Consider the following 18,483-nt stretch of genomic DNA (forward strand, 5'->3'; position numbering starts at 1 on the left):
TAGCAATTTGAAACAGAAATGTATTTAAATAGGATTTGCACTTTGAAACAAACGTCTGTGAACTTAAACCTCCCATAGCTAAGGACGGTCCCCTGTGTTATGTCTTGGTAGTGTGTCTGCGTGGGTTCAACATGGACGGCATGCTGAGTGCTGCATCATAGACCAGTAGCTTATCAGTAGCCAGCCAACACCACTAATTACCCACTGGTGTCTAACCTTACTGTGCTGTGTATCAGTCTACTGGAGACTGCTTTTGTTGCGCATGTGTGTGTTGGCAGGGCAAAGTGTGTGTGTGTTGGTGTGTACGTGATCTCTGTTTGTTGTATGGGTGCGCAAAAAAGCCTAGTGTTTGTTTGTGTATACAGTATATGATCCCTTGTGTGTTTCTCGGGTGTGTGCGTGTTGTTTTAGTGCGTTTTTCTGTGTCGCTGGGCGTCGGTCGGTAGCACAAGGCCTATCAGGCGTATCTCCTTCCTCAGGTAACACTAGGCCTCTGTGTTTAGGTTTGCAGAGCAAGCTCATAAATCATTCATCAAGGACAGCTCCTAGCCAGAGAGCTGGCGTTAGCAACAGAGCAAACACAGCCAATCACATTATGTCCTACAAGGGAGAACAAGGCAAATTTATCCTGTAACCTAATTTGTCTCACTAAAAACGTGGCACTTACTTCACTGCAGCGGAGGTGAGACTGTCCCAGCCAAGGATGCCCCCTCTATCGCTGGGTGTCCCCTCTCTCTCCCCTGCTGTGTGACGTGCTAGTGACGCTACGGGGTTGATTGTGACCCTGGATACTTTGCCTACTGCCCTTTATTGAATGCCTGGCCGTCTTGCGTGCCTGTTTTGAGTTGTGAAATAATGACAGAGGAAATGAAACGCCCAGACAGCGTTTCTATACACCAACATCTCTTCTCTCTCTCCTGCCACTGGAGTCTCACTGTGGTCCTCTCAGAAATGATTGCTAACGGGGTGAAAGACCAAGGAGCTGCAGCAAGGCCTCACCTTGAAAACGCCAAGCTGCCTTGGTGATGACTGGAGGCCATGTTGTTTTGAAGGCCACGTCGTTGTCTATGTTGGGTTCTGTCAAGGCTGGACAACATGTTGCTGAGGCCATTTTGTTCAGCTCAGGCATCGTGTTGTCAGTTTTGGTCGAATACAGATGACTGGAGACAAGATCTGACATTCTGATAAAGGCCATGAGAGACAAAATGTAATTCTACTTGTTAGAAAAGTGATGTAAAAGTTGTAGCTTAAGTTGCAGGTTCACTAACTCTAGGAAAAGAGATCCTAAAAGAGAGGCCTGAGTGAAATAGAGCTAGATAGTAACTTATTTGTGGGTTTGTTTTGGTTGCTATGGCTCTTTCAAGAGCATCAATAATGCAGTAGTCCAGGGATCCCTGGCTATCAGTCACTGAGACCCTGAACTCCAGATCAGTCTTTCTGTTTCTCAGCACTGCTCCTTGGGATGTTACTGACTGGCTCATGATTAGTTAGCCAGCTGCCTGGGACTGGTTGAGCCTAATCAGCTGAGTTGGGATTCTATGCTGCCTTTGAACTGAAAGGAAGAAGACTGCTCTAGCAGACCGTGGCCCAACTAGCAGCTAGTAACAACACTTCATCCATGGTCCCCAGCCTCACATAACCACTAAACATTAGCTTAGCTAGCACCTTTGTCACAACTCTCCAGTCTACACAGCAGTAATCTACAGACGGGCCGAGCCCTGCCCATGTAAAAATGCTAGCCATTTCCTCCTCTGGCTTCCCCCAACTGTCTGCAAATAGGCCAATGTGGTGAGTTACATAACGTCGCTGTCTGATGAAAACCTTATCTCCAAAACAGACACTTTTCAGGAAATTTAAAAAGGACCATCTTTTTCGAACGAACATACAGTTATGAAACTAAATAAGCTATTTTGAATAAATTTTCTTGGTCCTAGAGTCCTGAAATGTTCAGAGTACATTGAGGAGAGTTGCTGCTTTCAATACATGTAAAAAACTAAATGGGGGCAATAATTGAGTAAAAAGGTTTTCATCAGACAGCGATGATAAGCAATAGAAGTGATGTCAGTGTGCTAGACACGTGTGCCATGTGTCTAGTTCTCTATGGGCCTCTCCAGAAAAAGGAGTTTGAAACAAGCTACAGTACATCACAGTACTTCTGGGTTGAAATCTGCACAGAACGTACTCCGAGGCAGATGCTTTTGTATGTCGGAGGGTGGCCTGTGCTACACTCAGCTGCTCAACATATTACACACACACACACACACACACACACGCTGAGGCTCAAAACAATCTCAATGTTTCCCTCACTCGTAAATTCATGGGGCCAGCTCACGCGAGCCAGTGAAAGTTGGCTCACACAGAGGGCAAGAGAAGAGTGCGGTGTTAAGTCAGGTTTTCCACATATTTCTTGCATTTCTCCCCCTCCACATAGACCCCCAACACCCAGGTCCCTTTGCACTGATAGATAGGGAAGGCTGCTCTGCAAAAATACTGGAAATGAAATGTTTGAAAGGTCAATTTAATGCTACTTTCACCATTATTGTAGAACATATTTCAGTTTTACACTGTTTGCTGTCATGGTTGAAGCATCCAGACACAATTGTGCTGTTTCGCTCTCTTCTCTCTGCTGTGGAGATGGAAGAGAGCCCTGCTGACAGTTAAAGCCTGGGGGTTTTCCAGTAAGTGGGTGGACCAGTGGAGCTCCTGTAAAACTTGGTGTGCAATTAACTAACCTCCCATCTCTCCAAAAGACAGAGGGATATTTCACTCTGATGCCTCCGCAGGCATGTGTTTCTATTTTGTAGTCTGTGTTTGGGTTTGATTTGATTGAATTGTTTTTGCGGGCCTGTGTTTTGGCTTGGGCAGCGTAGCGAGGGAGACTGGAAAAGAGTTGTGTATGATAGAGCGAGGGTAATGATGGGGTGAGGATGTGGTGAGGGATGGAAGGAAGTGGAGAAGGATGGTCTGCTATGGCCTTCAGAATCTGGACTCTCCCCCTCTGAGGTCCTTCGCTACCTCTGCTGTTCCCATTGGAGAATGTGGTCCACAAATAAATTCTCCATTTAAAAAAAACAATGGCTACTTTTAATGTGCATCATATGAAAAGGTCCATATTTGTTCACAAAAACACTTCTTGCCGCTTTTGAAGGACACAATCTTATTTTTCTAGTTGATGGATGTGTGAAGCGGACTGTAACACTGATACGAGACGAGAAGCGTGCAAAGAGAGAAAGATGGATCAAGGAGACAGCTTTGGGGTCAGCGACGTGTTTGCTTTCTGAAGTGAAACGGAATTAGTTTTCTCTCTGGAATGTTGAACATCTCCTCCTGTCACTTATCCCTGCCTGTTTGAGTTAGCGTTTTCAGACCGTCCCAGCATCTCACTCACATAGCTGTGGAGAAAGAAAATAGCTTTAGATGTGTACAGGGGCCTGAACTAAAAGGAGGAGGGGGGAAAATGATAATGATATGGATTTGTCCCGCATGCCTTCCTACCGCTGTACAGTAGGATGTGGGATTCAAGCAGTGATTTATATCTGACTGCCTGCCTTGTTTCGACTTGTTAGAAAGGCTTTCATACGCCCTATAAGCTCAGAAACCCAGAACCAAAATCTTATTTAATTACTTTAGACGCCCGATTAGGTTCTGGAGGATGTATGAGAAACAATGCTAACAATACTAGCGAAGTCTCCACCCCCCCCCCCCCCCCCCCCCTAAAGTAAAACTCTCGGCCAAAGCATTTGCAAAATGTCCCCTCACCTTCCGAAATTGGAATAGATGCGAAAATCATGATTTGTCCAAATGATCAGTGACAAAAACATTGGCGCACCGGATCAAAGTTCCTCGTTAGTCGTGTCATCCCACAGTCTGTTGACAGAGGCTACAATACCATTAATGTTACGTGTGTCTGTCCTCGAGAGATGAAAGGCCCAAAGACTACGCTGACGTTTATTGTTGTGGGTGTTGAAACATAGGCCCTGTCTCATAACTAGCCTATTATATTAGCTGGGCTCAGAGCCAGAAATATTAGGCCTGTGTTTGGTGTGCTTTATCATTTTTCAATCACTGGCCTTGCCTCCATCTTCTATAGAGGCAGTGTGGTTAAGTTATTATAGACACACCTGCATGCTGGCCAATATACATGCTTTGATTCAGTTGAGTGATCCTCCTGACCTCACTTTTCTAGTTCAGATACTTTCCATGACGTTTGTCAACAAAGGCAAGGACACGAGGGACCGCCACTCTGGGATAGGAGTGCTGAATAGGAGAAGGCGTCATTGAAGAGCTCTTTCATTCAAACGTACACACACACACTAAGGAAAAGGTAGAGAGCTCATTCATGAAAGCGTAGTGTGGTTTTCTAACCTTGGTTTGATGTGCTGCTACTCTATTTGACATGTTTTCCTCCCTAACTCCATTCAGCTGAGCAGAAAGTAGGCCTATGGCCTGGCTATTTTCACATGACCCCTGATGATAACATTAGTGCTGTAATGTCCTCCTCTGTGTATCGCTAGCTGTGTGCATGGGCTACGTCAGCCCTGATTGGAGCCAGCTCTGTGTTCCAGTTAATAATTCAGAATGAAACAAGGGTGTGTGGAATTACAGTTCCTGGAAGGGACATGCATTTGGCAAGGTTCCATTCTTTCTCTCATTGAGACGGTCAATAGCCAATGTGTCAGTCAGAACTCAAATAAAATCACTCGAATAGCAGCAGCACAGTATTTGTAGCCTGGGTCTATGTCTAGAATGATACATAGGGTTTATTTTGAGTAGCTACTAGCCTACCTGAGCAAATGCATGGAAACCTTCACCCCTCACCTCAAATGTAGCCTAGTCTACCTTGTTTTGTTGTTGCTTGTGTGGGGGTTGACCGTCACTCTACACCCATCTCTTTCTCTCTCTCAGGGTAGAGGCAGCCTGGATCGCAGAACTATTTCTGGAGTGTGAGATCAGGGCCATGAATAAAAAGTTCCCATATAGATCATTTCTCTCAGTAGCCAGCTGCCCCTAGCATAGACCAGTGTTTCCCCTAGGATTGTTTTCAACAGTGGTGGCAAGAGTAGCGGCTACTAGCGTTACCGCAATGACATGCTAGCTGTTCCCATAGAATTCCAGTCATTGAGCCAACGACTATCCATTTAAAAGCGCTTCTCTGCAGAAATATATATACATACATACTGTGCATTCGGAAAGTATTCAGACACCTTCACTTTTTCCACATTTTGTTACGTTACAGCCTTATTCTAAAATGGATTTTTTTTCTTCTTCTCATCAATCTACACCCAATACCCTATAATGACAAAGCAAAAACAGATTTTTAGACATTTTTGAAAATGTATTAACAATAAATATCGGAAATATCACATTTACATAAGTATTCAGACCCTTTACTCAGTACTTTGTTGAAGCACCTTTGGCAGCGATTACAGCCTCGAGTCTTCTTGGGTATGACGCTACAAGCTCGGCACACCTGTATTTGGGGAGTTTCTCCCATTCTTCGCTGCAGATCCTCTCAAGCTCTGTCAGGTTGGATGGGGAGCGTCGCTGCACAGCTATTTTCAGGTCTCTCCAGAGATGTTCGATCGGGTTCAAGTTCGGGCTCTGGCTGGGCCACTCAAGGACATTCAGAGACATGTCCCGAAGCCACTCCTGCTTTGTCTTGGCTGTGTGCTTAGGGTAGTTGTCCTGTTGGAAGGTGAACCTTCACCCCAATCTGAGATCCTGAGCACTCTGGAGCAGGTTTTCATCAAGGATCTCTCTGTACTTTGCTCCGTTCATCTTTCCCTCAATGTTGACTAGTCTCCCAGTCCCTGCCGCTAAAAGACATCCTCACAGCATGATGCTACCACCACCATGCTTCACCGTAGGGATGGTATTGGCCAGGTGATGAGCAGTGCCTGGTTTCCTCCAAAAGTGACACTTGGCATTCAGGGCAAAGAGTTAAATCTTGGTTTCATCAGACCAATTAATCTTGTTTCTCATGGTCTGAAAGTCCTTTAGGTGCCTTTTGGCAAACTCCAAGCGGGCTGTCATGTGCCTTTTACTGAGGATTGGCCTCCGTCTGGACACTCTACCATAAAGGCCTGATTGGTGGAGTGCTGCAGAGATGGGTGTCCTTTTGGAAGGTTCTCCCATCTCCAGAGGAACTCTGGAGCTCTGTCAGAGTGACCATCGGGTTCTTGGACACCGCCCTGACCAAGGCCCTTCTCGCCCGATTGCTCAGTTGACCGGGCGGCCAGTTCTAGGAAGAGTCTTGGTGGTTCCAAACTTCTTCCATTTAAGAATGATGGAGGCCATTGTGTTCTTGGGGACCTTCAATGCTGCAGACATTTTTTGGTACCCTTCCCCAGATCTGTGCCTCGACACAATCCTGTCTTGGAGCACTACGGACAATTCCTTCGACCTCATGGCTTTGTTTTTGCTCTGACATGCACTGCAAACTGTGGGACCTTTATATAGACAGGTGTGTGCCTTTCCAAATCATGTCCAATCAATTGAATTTACCACAGGTGGACTCGAATCAAGTTGTAGAAACATCTCAAGTATGATCAATGGAAACAGGATGCACTTGAGCTCAATTTCGAGTCTCATAGCCAAGTGTTTTTTATTTTTAATACATTTATAAAGTCTTCGCTTTGTCATTATGGAGTATTGTGTGCAGATTGATTCCTTTTATCTAATATTAGGTTTTGGTTCAAGGTCTGAACATTCAGTATCAAAAATATGCTAAAATAGAGAAAATCAGAAAGGCGGCAAATACTTTTTCACGGCACTGTATAAAAAGTGAAATTTTTTTGCACCTGTGGCAAGAATGAATATTGGGGAAACACTGCATAGCCTACACCCTACACCTTTGTTCTGCAGTAGCTTAGAAACAGCACTGCTGCTTGCCTGTGTCCTCTTTTATTGCAAAGGGCATTTGACAATTTGTTAGTTCTTCTAAGAGAGAAATAACATTCCATATATTTATTATGTCATTGTGGAATATTGTTTTCATTCGCGTCTACAGTTTACCGTATTCGCTCGTCTCAGCAGGGGGAAGAGGGGTTGCGACTGACGCCAGATTTATGATATGTAATAGCGCATAACTTAAGTGTTTGTTGTTTCCCTGGGGATCTTTAAAGTCGTCCCATGCTGACTCGCACTAATATAATTCAGAATTGATCCAGTAAAATTAATGTCAGTAACTGGAACCAGGTCTTGAATACCAAGTGGACCTGTCACTTTATATGACTTGGACTTCCCGTTAAGATAAGAGATCAGTGCAGTTCTTAGATCCCCTTTGCTTTACATTCTCAGAACTATTTAGAAAATCAGATGGTCATTCCTGAGCTCCCTCTTATTTAGTTAGGTGTAAATCATTCTAAATTACAGGCTTTTTCACTCTTCCTTTGCTATTCCAGCGTTTTTAGCACTCGTATACGGCTCTCTGTTTGAAATGTTTGTTTGTGGCATGTGTGTCCACCCTCTAGCAGCTCTGCAGTCAGAGCCTGGCCTTCCGTGGGATATCAGCTTAGCAGATGTTGGCGGTGAGGACCCCGTTCCTTTCCTGGGGTCGTGGGACTCCTTCCCAAGCCCTCAAGGTCACCAAGAGGAGCTAATATCTTCCCGCGTTCTGTGGGATCTGGCCCTTTACCATGTTGGTGTTTTTACAGTCCCCACAGCGCTAGGCTTACTTACGCCTCTGCTTAGTGAGTGTCTCTCAGTGGGGAGGAGGGAGATGGAAAGAGAGGGATGGAAGGGAAAGATGGAGTGACAAAGGAAGAGAAAGAAGAAAATAGTGGTAGAGAGTCTGAGGAAGGGAAGGAACTAGGGAGGAAGGGAAGGAACTAGGGAGGAAGGGAAGGAACTAGGGAGGAAGGGAAGGAACTAGGGAGGAAGGGAAGGAACTAGGGAGGAAGGGAAGGAACTATGGAGGAAGGGATGGATCTATGGAGGAAGGGAAGGATCTAGGGAGGAAGGAAAGGAAGGGAAGGAACTAGGGAGGAAGGGAAGGTACTAGGGAGGAAGGGAAGGCACTAGGCAGGAAGGGAAGGAACTAGGGAGGAAGGGAAGGAACTAGGGAGGAAGGGAAGGCACTAGGGAGGAAGGGAAGCAACTAGTGAGGAAGGGAAGGCACTAGGGAGGAAGGGAAGGCACTAGGGAGGAAGGGAAGGCACTAGGGAGGAAGGGAAGGCACTAGGGAGGAAGGGAAGGCACTAGGGAGGAAGGGAAGGAACTAGGGAGGAAGGGAAGCAACTAGGAAGGAAGGGAAGGTGTGAGGTAGCAGAACAGGCCTCTGAACTCAGTGACCAGGAAAACGGGCTTATTTTCATTGGCACAGTGCACGAGAGAAAAGGCAAAGCAAGAAATGCAGTACTAGCTTAAGGCTATTTCATGAAAACAAATAGGATTTATTTGGTGTTATTACTCAGTGAAAAAGCTAGGACAGACTGGCCATTCCTTGTTTGCTGCAATCATGCACATTTGGCTCCCTGTTTACATTAGGAAACAAACCAAATAAATCACCTCAAAGACAGAAGACTCCACTGCATGTTAATCTAAAGATGCTTCCTGTTTGCACAGGAAGAATGTTATTTCTGACATATTTTGGAAACTTGATTACCAGTTTTGACTGTTTACAACATTTCGACCATAATAAATAGTCTTTGTCAGGTTACTCTCATGGTACCAGCCCCCACCAATGCCCTTGCACAGCAGTGTGCCAATGCTGGGCTTAGCACTGTGCTTATGCTCGCTTGCATTGGAGTTTGGTGATAGGCTTGGGCAGTATCCAGATTTTCATATCGTCATACCGTCCTTCTCTCATCCTGGGATTTAGGGTATTACCGGCATAGCACACAAGGGGCGCTAAAAACACAAGAAAAGCCTGTTGGGCCTATATTACCAGAATGCTAACAAAATTAGCACAAATTAATAGCGAAATCACGTAGATGCTGTTAGCTAAAAGCTAACGAGCAAAAACGAACATAAACTAATTGCAAAGATGGACAAATCCAGCTCATGAAGTTATACAAGCGTAGCTAGTAGCTACCGAATGTCATTTTCGGTGAGTGTGGACATTTTATAAGCGAAAGTGAATGAGAGAAATTGTGCAAATGAACAAAGTTGTGATGTGTGCTTTTCTGAAGGAAGAGGTGCATGTGTACACAGAGCAGAGGGGAGAAACAAAATGTCAGCTGTACAGAACTCATCCAGAGCTCTTTGACTTCTAGCAGAAAGCCATTCTAAGATATGATGGAAAACATTTAGTAGTGAATTGCATAGAAGTGTAACTTCATCACCTCATGTGCGCCACAGACCAGAGACTCGCCGATAGATATAGCCGACTAGGTGAAAAATCTGTCGATGTGCCCTTGAGCAAGGCACTTAACCCTAATTGCTCCTGTAAGTCGCTCTGGATAAGAGCGTCTGCTAAATGACTAAAAATGTAAATGTAAATATAGAACGCTATGGACTCAACAGCTCGCTTTCTCCCGTTGTGCTATTTACAAACAAACATGGGACTGGCTCAACTGTTCTGGGGAATTACGGTAAGCTTCATTATGTAAAATAATGTGACAGGTGAAATGAAGAACGCAATCTGCTTTATCTCCTAAGGTATTGCACAAGTTGACTGCAGTTATTCACTTAAAAAGTAGCTACAAATATTCAAATTTGTTGAAAAACTTCAAATAAATTGTTTTGATGGTATTGAAAAACCATCCTGTGGCTTTTTCCAAATACCCCGGTATATACGTTATACCGCCCAAGCCTATTTGGTGACGTTATTCTTAGTCAGCTGCACTCCGGGCGGTACCTATACGATAAGATTAACTTAAATAATCTACTTTTCCTTGTCTCCTAATAGAAGGTATAGAGCAGCCTACCTGGTGGAGTAAATAAGCAATCTCTCCTTGAAGTGTATGGAAAGGCCTCACTGAAGTATTCTGCCTTACCATTGTCCTGCTAGACTATAGGCTATTTCAGTAATATTAGCTCTCCTTTCAATAGCCTCTGGTCTCCACAAAAATACAATTCAAAGACTTTAAATCTGTGTGAGTTGAATCTATTTTAGAAGCATGCACCTCAAGTGCGGAACATGGCTGTTTGCTGCCGTTTCCCACTTTCCCCTCTTTATCTGAGAATATGTATAGCACTCATTCACCAAGGCATATCATGTTCTGCTATCGAAATTACCTTTTTCCATTTCAGACTGAGTTTTCTTATCCCCTCTCTCCTGTCTTCAGTGAGTGTAATCCATTTGCCAAGAAAATGCTATATGGTATTTAGCTAGCAGCAAGGCAGACGGTTGAAACCTTAGATGCAACGTGGGATGTTTGAAAGGCGGGATGTTTGAAAGGCTCTTTGAAGATGTCCCCCCCTTGCAAACTGTAAAGGGATTTCTCTTCTATAGCACACAGTGTTCTGTTGGAAACCTCTGAACTCGCTGATATTTCTCACCTGGCTGACACCATCCATTCTTAGCCTGTTGGGAACACAATCGGGTTGAGCAACGATACACCTGATGCTCATGCTTAAATTCTCAGTATTTGCTATTATGAAATGGCATGCTGAGATGTTTTCTCTGGCGAGGCCTGTCAAGAGTAAATGAAGTATGGGAAGCAGATGTGAGGTACGTTGTTGGCCGCTAAAGTTGTAAAGTCCTCCCATGTCTTTTTGTGTTATGGTTTTTGGACTGCCTATTGGGGCCTTCAACCACGGTCCGATCCAAGAATTTCCCTAGCACCTGGTTATTTGGCTAGAAAGTTGTGGATAACCTTTATGTAATAACCCTCATGTTTGACTTCAAGCGATCCGCTCCCCTCCCGATCTAGGGTAAATCCAAAATGGCTTGATGTACCTCCCAGTATTTTCCAAAGGAAAGATCTCCATCCCAAAAATGTGGTACTCTGGAATAATATTGGGAAAGTACTTTTTTCAGTCTGTCAGTTCATTTCTAGTCAATTTTCAGTACTCCTCCTGCGCTCAACATAACTCCAGACTCCGGAGGTCGCCCATCAACTCGCACTGACTTCTATATGCTAATGTTAGAGAAAAAGCTTAAACTCCCCTCTCAGATCTCAGCCTTGGCTGTATAGGCCCACTGCTGCATTTCACTGTCATCATTAAGCCCAGTATGAAGTCTCTGCCAGTCTGTTCTGCTGCAGGTGTTGACAGTCTCTGCACGCTCTTCTTCTGAAATGCGCCACATGTTCCGCCCTACCCATTCTTCTGTAATTGGCTGGGTTCTTGGACATAATTAACACCAGGAAGTGATGGAGCTGTGTCTGGGCGAGGTAGAGAGAGAGTGTGTGATAGAGGCGATTAGGTCGGGTTTTGATGTGTCTTAGGTGCCAATCGGACGGTTAACGCCATTAGGGATCCATTAGTCTGGTCTGAGATGGGAGTCGGAGAGGGTGGTGGTGGTACTGAAGGCTGCTGGGAGCTGCAATATAAGCATAGGGTTGGGTTGGTGTGGTGTGTGTCTGTCAGAGAGGGGGCAGCCATACGTTGGCTAAATGAGGTGCAGACAGACTCCGCCTCATGTCTGCCTCACCACCCTGACTCCAATCACTCTCAACAGCCAAACCTGCTAATGTGCTGGGATTGGCTGTATTCAGAAGCCAATCCCAGTGGTGTGTGTCTGCCTTCATGCATACAACAATTATAGACAACATGGTGCCTTTTGCTGTCCTATCTTTCAGTTTCAGCTGAATGTCTAATGTCTACTATGGAGGCCCTGAGTCATGCTGGAGGATTTGTCCCATTCTGGGGGGATTTTCTGTCTGATCTCTGATGCGAGTGACCTCATCTGCTTCTTTAGCAGTGCCAGTTCTTGAGCAGTATGCTCTTCAGTGACTCAATACCACCTTTCTGTGGTGGCTTACAAGTGACTCCCAGTTAGCCATTTCCCACCTGACAGCCAAACACACAGTACCCCTGTACACCTCACCCGTGCTGGTGAGCAGCACTCCAGGGCCATGTGATGTGTGTTTTAGTGTTGTCACGGTACCAGTATCACGATACTACGATACCAGATTTTCCATGGCAAAAAGGAAAACCCAAAGCAGACTAAACTCTATGATCCTTTAAAAACCTACTTTATGTTCAATATAGTGGGCTACAGCTTGGAAAATAAACATTTGATTCTAAGTGACAACGCAAGGCCGTTTTGTCTCCAACATTAGGACTGTTTTCCTCAGGAAATTGAGTTTGCTTCATGTTTTCTTTTCTTGCCACGATACCTCTGTGAGTATCGCGATACTGGCATCGTGACAACCCTAGTGTGTGAGTGTCTCCTCGGGGGGGCCTGTGTGTCTCCCATGGGCCCTGTACATGTGAGTGTGTGTGATCACGGGGCCTCTGTTCGGCTTGCGTTCCCCGGCCCCTGGGCTTCGCACGTCACATCCTCAGGATAGAAAATAGATTTGGTTTCACGGGAGACCGGCTGCTAGGGTTGCGTCAATCAGGAAAGTGCCTTGTCGTCATGGCAACGACCACTCATCCACCTGAGGCTGGATCTGAGTCTCTCTCTCTCTCTCCTGTTTTGAAACTGTTCATCTGTCCTGTTCCTTTAGCCTTCCTTCTCACTTGTTGCTCACTAGCTGTCCACCATTCTCCCTTTTGCATGTGATGACATGGGGATTAGCCTCCTACTTTAATGTAAGATGTGTTAGTCATTCACTTATTCTTGAGTGTTCTCTTGTTTTCTCTTAGAAACACGTTACCTTTGGTCCTGCCGTTTTAACTTCCGCTTCTGTTAGCTTCTCCCCTCTCAACCTCCAAAACGGCTTTTAGTGCTGCCGTCATTATTGAGCCTGGCTAGCAGTGTAACAGTAATTGCACCCCTGGGTGTATGATTAGTGAAACAGCCCTGTGGTAATCTAAAAGATGTGTCCAGTCATACAGGTGGGAGAAAACACTGGCCTGTTTGACTGTTTCAGTACCTCCCTCCCCCTACACCACCAAGGTGTTAACGGCTACACAGGCAGAATGTATTTTAACTCTTGGATCAGAATAGTTCCTCTGCCAAGGCCAGAGTGATGGACTGGGTTACGTTACACTACAGACCCACTGTGTGAGATCAGTGTTTCCCCTACATCGATTTCCCACCTAGGCAGGGTGCAAAGTCCCCCAAAGCTACACTCAAGGCTGTAAACAAACACCGCAACATTCATTTGAAACCAATTTGGTTTTATGTTCGGTGGAAGAGAGAGGGGAACCGCCTATGTAATTGTAGGAGAAGTGCTGCTTAGAAGCCTGATGATTTGTCCCATTTCTGGACGAGTAGCCTATGTTGCACTGTCACGACTACTGACAGACAGTATGAATCAATCACAGATCTCTAAGTTGGAGGCCAAAGGAGGGGCAGGACAGCTGGAAGGCAAACATAAAGCCAGTTGAACTGTACTGTCTGTATTCAGTCTTCCACTGGCCCCTCTGTCTGTCTGTCTGTATTCAGTCTTCCACTGGCCCCTCTGTCTGTCTGTCTGTATTCAGTCTTCCACTGGCCCCTCTGTCTGTCTGTCTGTCTGTCTGTCTATTCAGTCTTCCACTGGCCCCTCTGTCTATCTGTCTGTATTCAGTCTTCCACTGGCCCCTCTGTCTGTCTGTCTGTATTCAGTCTTCCACTGGCCCCTCTGTCTGTCTGTCTGTCTGTCTGTCTGTCTGTCTGTCTGTCTGTCTGTCTGTCTGTCTGTCTGTCTGTCTGTCTGTCTGTCTGTCTGTCTGTCTGTCTGTCTGTCTGTCTGTCTGTCTGTCTGTCTGTCTGTCTGTCTGTCTGTCTGTCTGTCTGTCTGTCTGTCTGTCTGTCTGTCTGTCTGTCTGTCTGTCTGTCTGTCTGTCTGTCTGTCTGTCTGTCTGTCTGTCTGTCTGTCTGTCTGTCTGTCTGTCTGTCTGTCTGTCTGTCTGTCTGTCTGTCTGTCTGTCTGTCTGTCTGTCTGTCTGTCTGTCTGTCTGTCTGTCTGTCTGTCTGTCTGTCTGTCTGTCTGTCTGTCTGTCTGTCTGTCTGTCTGTCTGTCTGTCTGTCTGTCTGTCTTCAGTCTTCCACTGGCCCCTCTGTCTGTCTGTCTGTCTGTATTCAGTCTTCCACTGGCCCCTCTGTCTGTCTGTCTGTCTGTATTCAGTCTTCCACTGGCCCCTCTGTCTGTCTGTCTGTCTGTATTCAGTCTTCCACTGGCCCCTCTGTCTGTCTGTCTGTCTGTATTCAGTCTTCCACTGGCCCCTCTGTCTGTCTGTCTGTCAGTGTTTGTCTTTATGTTGTCTCATCCCCTCAGCCTCCTAGGGAGAGCCTGGGTCTTACTAACAGGCAGAGGTCTGTGGGCCTGAAATGCTTGGTCCTTTTTCTGCGTCTCTATGGCTGTTGCCCGCACCAGCTGTCACCTGCAGTCGTTCTGACAATGTGATTAAAACGGACTAAAACTTATTTTAGCAGGTCCTAGTTAAGCCATACCCAACCACCCGCCACTGTCACTTACAGCTCGTTGACATACGGCTTTAAAGATTTTACAGACTATCCACTCTACCTATTCTGCTAGATCCGGTTAGATAAGCTCAATAGAAAAAACTCAGGATTGCCCTAGTCTGTTTGGCCAGCCGTGGAGAACTGTAAGCCAAGTGAGCGATGCTTGCCCTTCAATCCCTCACTCATCATTTATATAGATTATCTTAATCCTATCATGGAACTGGAACAGTAATGTGTGTGATAGCTGTACTGTTACCGTAATGTTTGTAATAGCTGTACTGTTACTGTAATGTGTGTGATAGCTGTACTGTAACAGTAAAAAATTGTCAAAGACCTCAGCCACCCAAGTCATAGACTGTTCTCTCTTCTACCACACGGCAAGTGGTACCGGAGTGCCAAGTCTGGGACCAAAAGGCACCTGAACAGCTTCTACCCCCAAGCCATAAGACAGCTGAACAGTTAATCAAATGGCTACCCAGACTATTTGCGTTGACCTCCATTCTTAGTTTTTTTGCACATACATTGTTGCACTGGCTCTATGTACACTCACTGGACTCTACCCACACACTCACATATACTACACTGACACACCAACACACACATACATACATACACACTACATACACACACCAAACACACATGCACATGTATATGGACGCCACAGACACACTTTCACACCCTTCACATACGCTGCTGCTACTCTGTTTATTATCTATCCTGATTGCCTAGTCACTTTTACCCCTACCCCATACTGTATTACCTCAACTACCTGGTACCCCTGCACATTGACTCGGGACCACTACTCCTTGTATATAGGCTCGTTATTGTTATTTTATTGTTACTATTTCCTTTTTAGATTTTTTAAAACGTTTTATCTCTGCATTGTTGGGAAAGTGCTCGTAAGTAAGCATTTCACGGTGAAGTCTACACCTGTTGTATTTAATAATAATAATATGCCGTTTAGCAGACGCTTTTATCCAAAGCGACTTAGTCATGTGTGCATACATTTTTACGTATGGGTGGTCCCGGGGATCGAACCCACTACCCTGGCGTTACAAGCGCCATGCTCTACCATTTGGTGCATGTGACAAATACATTTTGATTTGATAATGTGTATGAAAGCTGTACAATTCCAATAATGCACACTCCAGTCTGTGAGCTAAGGTTTCAGTTTAATTCCTTCCCCCTTACCAACAGACTCATGACAGCATAGGGTGTTTTTAAACATAAGGAGCACCATTTGTCACCTGTAGATATTCATGCTTCGTGAAAATAGCCAAATACACTTGTTAAGACATCGTCCTTGGGTTTATCAAGCTGCCATTTTCTATGGGCCTGCTTATAGACACTCGTGGCATCTGACATTCTCAACACCGCACAAGCTTGGTCAGGCATTCGTTTAGGGTCAGCTCAAGTGCCCAGAGAAATTACATTTACATTACATTTACGTCATTTAGCAGACGCTCTTATCCAGAGCGACTTACAAATTGGTGCATTCACCTTATGATAGCCAGTGGGACAACCACTTTACAATTTTTTTTTTTAAATATATTTTTTATATATATTTGTATTATTATTATATATTTTTTTATTTTATATATTTTGTGGTGGGGGGGGGGGTAGAAGGATTACTTTATACTATTCCAAGTATTCCTTAAAGAGGTAGGGTTTCAAGTGTCTCCAGAAGGTGGTGAGTGACTCCGCTGTCCTGGCGTCGTGAGGGAGCTCGTTCCACCATTGGGGTGCCAGAGCAGCGAACAGTTTGGACTGGGCTGAGCGGGAACTGTGCTTCCGCAGAGGTAGGGGGACCAGCAGGCCAGAGGTGGAAGAACGCAATGTCCTCGTTTAGGTGTAGGGACTGATCAGAGCCTGAAGGTAAGGAGGTGCCGTTCCCCTCACAGCTCCATAGGCAAGCACCATGGTCTTAGAAATGCCCCCATCAGAATCACAGGAATCCTATAGGAGGAACATAGGGGTTGTCTGTATATTGCAGCATGTATTTATCTGCAACTAATAATAGTTATTCTCTTTGAGTTATAATAACTCAATAAAACATAATGAAAACGTCTTGTTATGGTGCCTCATTTCTTGAGTTGGGTTTGGCTGTTTGGTTTCTGCAGTGGTATGTAGGCTATTGCTAAATTACTGTAAACTTGTGAAGATTTATATTGTTATTTTGTGTTCTTACACCATGGCATGTCATCTCAGTTGGTTGAAATGTCATTAGAATCTGTTTACAACCAGAACTGGTAAAAACAATGTAATTTTAAATGGTTTTTCCCACAGGGATGTCTTGTTTTGGAGCAATTAGGCTGCGTTTACACAGGCAGCCCAATTCCGATCTTTTGGCCATTTATTGATGAAAGAGCTGATCTGATTGGTCAAAAGACCAATTAGTGGAAAAAGATCAGAATTGGGCTGCCTGTGTAAACACAGCCTCAGGCCAGGCTATGAGGTAACTGGTCCTAGCAGTGTGGTCATGTCCCAGTAAGGTTTCTAGTCCTAGTATGTTCTAAGGAGCTGTCAGTCTGTTTTACCCAGATCAGCAATGACGGGGCTGCGTCATGGCTAGCCTGACGACGTGTGAGACGGCGCGTTAGGCCTACTGTTTAACGGGATCATCACCATGGAGTTACCCAGGGTTACCGTGAGCCAGCACTTAGTGACGCTGTAGATGTACAGTACTTCTTGGTTGTCCTTATCCAGCTCACACCCTGACCCCTGACCTGATAACCTGTTGGCTGAGGCTGGTGGTTCTCAAAGATCTCCCTGTGAGAGATCAACCATAGCTTAGCCTCAACAAATCCTAGCTACATTGACTAGAAGCAGGGAAAAGGCTAAACTGGCTTTAGCTCAGTGTCTAGTGGAAACTTCCTCGTACTGTGGCTGGTGCTGGTGACACCAAGCTGTTCCCTGATCAGTATGGGTACATGGGTCACTTGGCAAGGTGACACACACAAGACTGCTGTACTTTAGCTTTGACCTCTTGTGTTTCTGCCATCTCAGCTTTATCATGATATGACTGACTAGAAACTTAATTGTGCTGCTAGAAGGCATGTTTGGACCCAATCCCTTTCTCACATAGTCAGTTGTAACTGTGTTATGCTGAGTCAGTGTATGAGTGTAAGTCTATATGTGTAGCTAACCGCTTTGCCGTTGTGTTTGTCTCTCCTTCCAGGGCTCCAGAGATCATCCTGGGCCTGCCCTTCTGTGAAGCCATCGACATGTGGTCCCTGGGCTGTGTGATCGCTGAGCTCTTCCTGGGCTGGCCCCTCTACCCAGGGGCCCTGGAGTACGACCAGGTAAATAAGCCTGTTATAATGAACTGTAGTATATTGTTACATTACTGTCCACCCTCCCCTCCTCTGAGGCTCACTGTTATAATGAACTGTAGTGTATTGTTACATTACTGTCCACCCTCCCCTCCTCTGAGGCTCACTGGTCCAGATACATAAGAGCTCTAGAACTCCTCCCCTCCTCTGAGGCTCACTGGTCCAGATACATAAGAGCTCTAGAACTCCTCCCCTCCTCTGAGGCTCACTGGTCCAGATACATAAGAGCTCTAGAACTCCTCCCCTCCTCTGAGGCTCACTGGTCCAGATACATAAGAGCTCTAGAACTCCCCTATTCTGAGGCTCACTAGTCCTGATACATAAGAGCTCTAGATCTCCTCCCCTCCTCTGAGGCTCACTGGTCCAGATACATAAGAGCTCTAGAACTCCTCCCCTCCTCTGAGGCTCACTGGTCCTGATACATAAGAGCTCTAGAACTCCCCTCTGAGGCTCACTGGTCCAGATACATAAGAGCTCTAGAACTCCCCTCCTCTGAGGCTCACTGGTCCAGATACATAAGAGCTCTAGAACTCCCCTCCTCTGAGGCTCACTGGTCCAGATACATAAGAGCTCTAGAACTCCCCTCTGAGGCTCACTGGTCCAGATACATAAGAGCTCTAGAACTCCCCTCTGAGGCTCACTGGTCCAGATACATAAGAGCTCTAGAACTCCCCTCTGAGGCTCACTGGTCCAGATACATAAGAG

At 45.5% G+C, this 18,483-nt stretch overlaps 1 protein-coding gene across 2 annotated transcripts in view; it reads left to right on the top strand.

Annotated features, from left to right (window-relative positions):
* The window catches only part of LOC311111205 (homeodomain-interacting protein kinase 3-like), a 51,957-nt gene extending 33,877 nt beyond the window's left edge, over positions 1 to 18,080 (top strand). For both annotated transcript variants that reach the window (XM_084153915.1, XM_084153914.1), the window contains exon 3: positions 17,625 to 18,080. In XM_084153915.1, the coding sequence (XP_084010041.1) occupies positions 17,625 to 17,901 (277 nt within the window). In that variant the 3' untranslated portion in view covers positions 17,902 to 18,080. The remainder of the gene's footprint in view (positions 1 to 17,624) is intronic.
* The last annotated feature ends 403 nt before the right edge of the window (positions 18,081 to 18,483 follow it).

This window comes from Coregonus lavaretus, assembly GCF_964263955.1.
Source record: "Coregonus lavaretus genome assembly, chromosome: 37".
NCBI classification, from domain to species: domain Eukaryota; kingdom Metazoa; phylum Chordata; class Actinopteri; order Salmoniformes; family Salmonidae; genus Coregonus; species Coregonus lavaretus.